The sequence below is a fragment of the Gavialis gangeticus genome, unplaced genomic scaffold (genome assembly GCF_001723915.1).
Source record: "Gavialis gangeticus isolate Ggan-Ray unplaced genomic scaffold, GavGan_comp1, whole genome shotgun sequence".
Taxonomy (NCBI): Eukaryota; Metazoa; Chordata; order Crocodylia; family Gavialidae; genus Gavialis; species Gavialis gangeticus.
This window is the reverse complement of record NW_017729006.1, coordinates 11,390,166-11,395,974: the sequence shown is the minus strand read 5'-3', so window position 1 is coordinate 11,395,974 and position 5,809 is coordinate 11,390,166. Positions and strand designations below refer to the sequence as shown.

Genomic DNA, 5,809 nt, shown 5'->3' with positions numbered 1-5,809 from the left:
GATAACAAACCCCCCCCCCCATTTAATTACCGCCACCTACCTACTCCCAAGAAAACCTATAGAAAATAAAAAACTGCTTCTCCTATTTCCTCTGTTCTATTGACTTCCTTTTGCTTTACCTGTATGGGTAATGGAACTCCATTGCTCATCTCTTCCCTGCATTGCATTTAGAGAGGAAGTACATTTTCAGTTCTTCAGTTGTTAGAGAACCAGTCTTGTTACGTGGGTTTTCTAGTAAGTACTTAGATGAGAGGTTGGAACCGATGTAAGCAGCCTAATTGCAACGCTGGAGAGCCATGCTTCCTTTCACTCCCTTGCTCTGACCCAGTATATCTTGAATTCTCTTTTGCACAGCTTCAGCTGGGAGGGATGAGCATGGTCCTAGCCCAGAATAGTTTACAACCATAGGCTAATGCATTCTAATGGGAGATGAGAAATTGAGGTTTGAATGCCCTCAACTTGAGTGAATATGTTACTGTAGAGTTTGGTTCAGACCACAGGTTGGATAGTGAGTGCGTATTTTATGTGGACTCTGAGATCATGTTCCTCCAGTAGTAATCAGTAATGCCTAGTTTGAGTACCCTGAAAAGGGCTGTGTGAGCTGGGTGGTGAGCTTATTCAGTCCTGCAAAATGGTGCAGCTCTGGGCATGTGCAGAAGCCAAACTTTAGACATGGTGAAAACAAGCACAGATAGACTTTTAGGCACCTAAGAGCTTGAGAATTTCGAGGTTTGCAGTTTTGGAATTAAGAAGTGAATCTGGACCTTCAGCAGCATTTTTTTAAAAATTCAAACTGATACCTTCCCCGCTGATACTACTTCTCAGTGTAAGTAGAACGTATGTTACCAGGGTGTGCACGAAGAAATCTTGTCACAAGAAAGAAAAAATACCATTATCATAAGGTATTTCGCTTTGATTTATAACCTTTTGTTGATGAAGCCAACTGCTCTGGTGTAAGATTGGACTGTAGTTTAAGTAATAAGAAGCTATCAATCAATTAAGATTTCTTTTGACTGAATAAAGTAATTTGTATTCCTTGTGTCGTTACAGATACTCTAGATGTCTCTCAATACAGCCTTCTTTTTAACAAACTTCTAGATGCCTGTATTGAGAGTAAAAGCCTGGGAGTATCTTCTTCTGTAATAGATTTCATGTTTTCAAAGAAAGTTCCTATTGATTTTACTTTACTGAGAGGATTAATTACAACATTGGGAAGGAGCTGTTTATGGCTTAAAGCCAGGACCTATTACAAAAGTAAGTTACCCTTGAATTGGTATTCATTGCTTATGTTCCTTGCATAAATTTTATTAATAAGCATATTATTATGGCTGGAAATGGTTAAGCATAATACAGGAAATCAAATACACTGTGATAAGTTTGTTAGAAAAACTTCTTTAATGAGTGTGGCTACTGACGACACAAACATTTAGTAGACTAAACTGAGGGTCATATTCAAGGACAGGCTCTTATGTGCCTTAAGGTGAGGTGGAATAGAGTCCCTTAAGTTAAGGGCCAACCAGAAGAAGGAATCCAACTTATCTCAAGGATGGCTTTTAAGTTGCCAAGGGGTCAAGGCTGGTACTTTGATACTTTTAAATGCAGCAGTGCTCCCTCTACAAACTAAACAAAGGTCAGACAACACAAGTGTACAGACATTCCAGCTTTTTCTTTTAGAGGAAAAAATGGTGGTTCCAGGAGAAAAATAACCCAACTCTAGCCAGTTAAAAGTCACTCCTGGGAGAATACATATTTCTACACTTTCCCACAGCTTAACTCCCTGCCAGGGATCAGGAAGAATGGAGCTGTGGGAAGGAATTTTCCACCACTAGAAATGAATGTTTGTTACATGGTTAATGTCTAGGCATAAACCTCCTTCACGACACCTCATCATTCCAGGTCTCAGTGCTGTGTGGTTCTCCAGATAACCTAGCTTGTCTGCCTTTATTTCTGGTTCTCCCAACTCTGACTGAAATGTAAACTTTAGCTCTGGCTCTAACACTTCCCTCCCCCACAGTCCTTTACATTCTCATCACTTCTGAGAGGTACATACAGTAAGGTCCATTCAACTCCTTGGGATGAGAGAAAAACTCACAGGTAACTAACTGCAGGTTGGTTCCTGGAGGGCAAGGGGTTAAAATGCTTAGTGCCTAGCTATAACAAAAAGGTTAGCTTTAATAGAAATGTTGGATCCATAGCATGATAGCAAATGCACAGTGTATGTATTTATAGATAAAAATAGTAGTGGCAGAATAAGTGTGGGGATACAGCTGCTATTGCAGCTGTAAGAGCTGTGTATTAAACATTTGAATTGAAATCCCACTGTAAATAACTTTTCCAAAGCACTCAATTTTAAAGAAAGTAAGGGCTTCAGTGTTCCTCACAGTAGATGGCAAAATCTGTTCAAATGTGTTGCCTCTTCTTGCATCCCAGGCTATACATAAATGCATCAAATGGATAATTGTCTAGTGTTTAAGAATGCTAACTTTTAAATTTTATACATGTACTTTCAGGTGCTTTATCATTGGGTTGCTATCCACCACTGGAAGGAAATTTGTATCGCAAACTTCTGCTGATTCCTTCTTACATGTCTGAAGTTGAGATGCTGTTGGCTATTGAAATATTCCTTGTTTCAAATGCTAGTAATATTCAGAGTCCAGGTGCTACTAGTCAGACACTTCAAATCATACTGAAAAGGTTTGTTGGACATTTTTAGTACTTTTTATGTCTGATCAGTGTTATAATTATGTGATATTTGAGGGGAGGGGAGGCGAAGTAAATTTGTTTGTTTTCCACTAACTCTTAATTAGGAAAAAATAATTTTACAAAGTAGTTTCAAAGGTTTACTTTGGTTCCAAAAGGCAGTAAATAATACATTTGATAACTTGTTTGGAAACAAATCCACTAGCAATCACCTGAAAAATACTCAGAAAACAAGACTATTTCAGGTGATTTACAATCTGCTTCTCAAGTTTTAGTTATAGAGTATAGTGTAGTACACTAGTTAACCCATGGCACATGTGGCATGGGAAGCTGCTGTGTGTGACACCTCAGCCCCAGGCACCTTCATTCTGGCACCTCAGTGAAGACTTAGGTACACCACCTCTGGGGAGCTGGGGTCAGAGGTACTTGGAAAGGGTAGAGGCATAACTTGTGGCATGACTGCCAAAAAGTTGGCCACCACCTTTTTGTTGTGTATAATAGTGTTACAGTGAGATGTTGTTTGCCTTGGATGACCCTAAGGCTGTCAAATCACAAAATTTTCAGTGCATTGAAAAAATGTGCACTCTACTGGGATATATTTTCAGGCAGATATCCACATTAGGTTTCTGGTATGCATGGGAGAGATTTACTGTATAGGAGGAAGGACAGATAAAATCAAAAGCACACTTGGTTCTTTCACCTTCAGCAGTCCACTTCTGCCTTCCCTTTGGAAGTAGCTGGGGTCAGCCTCTGCCCAAGATATCTACAAATAAACCTGTGATGCCCTCTGCCTCCCCAGCCTTAGCAAGCACTTTTGATATTGGGTTTAAGATGGCCTTCCCAACAGAACTCTAAAAGAAGAAAACTCCTATACATTACCATCCATTATAAAAGATTTTTCTGGCTCAAAGGTATGCTTTCTGCTGCCAATAGTACCAAAGGTTGCTGTACACTCCATATCAATGTTAATGCCAGCAAGTGTGACAAAAACTGCCAGACTTAAATTAGAAAAATGAAAACAAGAAACATGCAGATCCCCAAAAGGACTTCTTGGAGAAAAAAGGGTCATTGTTCACTACCAGCCATGCATATCACATGTGAAGATTACTTAGTCTCATTAGCTATTTCAGCTCATCCATCTCCTTAATTTGGGGCCCCAGTACCAGCTGAATTGGGTAATTCACCAGTGTGCATACTACCATGAATATCACAATCGTTCTTGTCTACGGAACTTTCCTTGAGACTTTTGGCTATGCCTCTACCATTTTATTCTGCACAGCAGCTGTATTCAGCTGTCTTGATTCAGAATATCCTTGAGAGATGATAGGTCTCCTATTTTTGCTCAATCCTTATCTAGAAGGGTACTAGATATATTACAGTGCCTCTTGACAGATGCTACACCAGTCCCCGCAGCCCAGGAATTGGTGAAAATGGCAAGATGCATCTTTCTGTACTTCTGTATTGGGTGGAGTGGCCATGAATGTAATAAGCTTCCTGTTTCCCCACTCCCAATAAAGAAGGTAACATCCTGGTTGTTCAGAGAGATTTATCCTGCTTCATTGCTATTGATGGTGAACTGTCAAGAAGCCCTACCTTAAAAACAAACAAACAAAAGAAAAACCGTACACTTTGGAACTTGAATGATCCTGGTTTGAACTCCTTGCTGAAGAAAGAAAGGGAAGCTGTAAAGCATTTAATTAGAGGGTAGGAGGTTAGTGAGAAGTCTGTCCTAAGCAATATATGGGGTAATAATAAATTACTAGAAGTGTGGCTATTGGCATAGATAGTCTTGTCTCTGAGAAGTAGCAGGAGCATGCACTACTGCCACAGCCCTTCCCAATCCAACCCTACATGCCCCTCCCAGAAACAGAAGTGCAGGGTAGTTGGGCCTGTCCTGCACACTTTTGCACATGAGTGGGGCTCATATCAGGGAGGACTGTGGCAAACTGGGCATTTCTGCAGCCAGGAGCATTACTCTTGCTACAGCCCTTCCCAGTCTGGCTCCACAGAAGGCCCAAGGCTTGTTTCACCTGGCTGCAGTGGTGGCAGCAGCAATCCAGTTGAGAAACACTGAGGCAGGCTGACGTAGTACAACAGCGGTCATCAGTTGGGCTGCTGCCAACTTCAGAAAAGTTATGGAGGGTTGCTTTGAGTCTAGAAAGGTTGAGAACCTGCCCTAGAAGAAGAAAAATAGGTGACACATAAGTGGTGTTCTTTCAGTTTCTCCTGTACATTTATGTTATCTACCCACCCACCTTTCCTTCTGCTTTGGAGCTACTTTCTCTTATACTTGAGAAGTCCATGGATTAGGGATAAGAAACTGTAGGTAGTTATGGGCGTACATTCTGTTATATAGATGCAGCCAGTTATGATACTTTGAATGCAAACATATTGCTGTACCCCACAATGGATGCTGCTGTTCTGCACAGTAATTCCAGAGGTATCAAATCTATTAAGTAAGCATGTTCAAAGGTAATTATAACTAACTAGTAAGTATCCCCTCTGAAAGCAGGCATCTCTCTGCTGAAATCTGCATGATATTTTCATGTAATACTTCTCTAAAAACCCGGTTTCCTAAAATTCTGATACTCCATGAAACATTTGTGATGGTAAATTTACTTATACCACAGTATTATGCTATTCTAATTATTGACATATTCACTGTTTTCATGCCTAGTAAAATAAATAATTACTTCCTTGGTTTTCAGTGGGCTTGTATCTGGCTTGCTTGACTACTGTCTTACCCAGCTGTCCAGTCGCAACTGTTTGTTATTCAGTGGTTAGAAATGGATCTTCTCAGCTGAACCATTTTTCCTCTGATAGCAAGCCTGCTGTCTTTTCTAAAGCTTGCTTAAAACACTCCTCTTTCTCTGGTATTGCTAAAGTTTTGTCACTTAAGGTGCTGACAGATGTTCAGGCCCCTGCTGTAACTCATAGTGCTTTAGATAAAGTGCCATGAGTTGGAGTCCCCCTCCCACGCCCACTCCTGGACACAACAGACGCTCACTTGTTGTGTTTCATAGTTTCTAGGATCAGAAGGGACCTGAGCAAATTGAGTCCGACCCCCTGTCATGGCAGGAAACAGTACTGGGGTCAAATGACCCCAGCA

General features: G+C 40.7%; 1 protein-coding gene across 2 annotated transcripts in view; it reads left to right on the top strand.

The window, feature by feature from the left end:
- The window catches only part of TOPAZ1 (testis and ovary specific PAZ domain containing 1), an 88,116-nt gene that overhangs the window by 79,843 nt on the left and 2,464 nt on the right, over nt 1–5,809 (top strand). For both annotated transcript variants that reach the window (XM_019508806.1, XM_019508807.1), the window contains 2 exons: nt 1,051–1,254; nt 2,511–2,694. In XM_019508806.1, the coding sequence (XP_019364351.1) occupies nt 1,051–1,254; nt 2,511–2,694 (388 nt within the window). The remainder of the gene's footprint in view (nt 1–1,050; nt 1,255–2,510; nt 2,695–5,809) is intronic.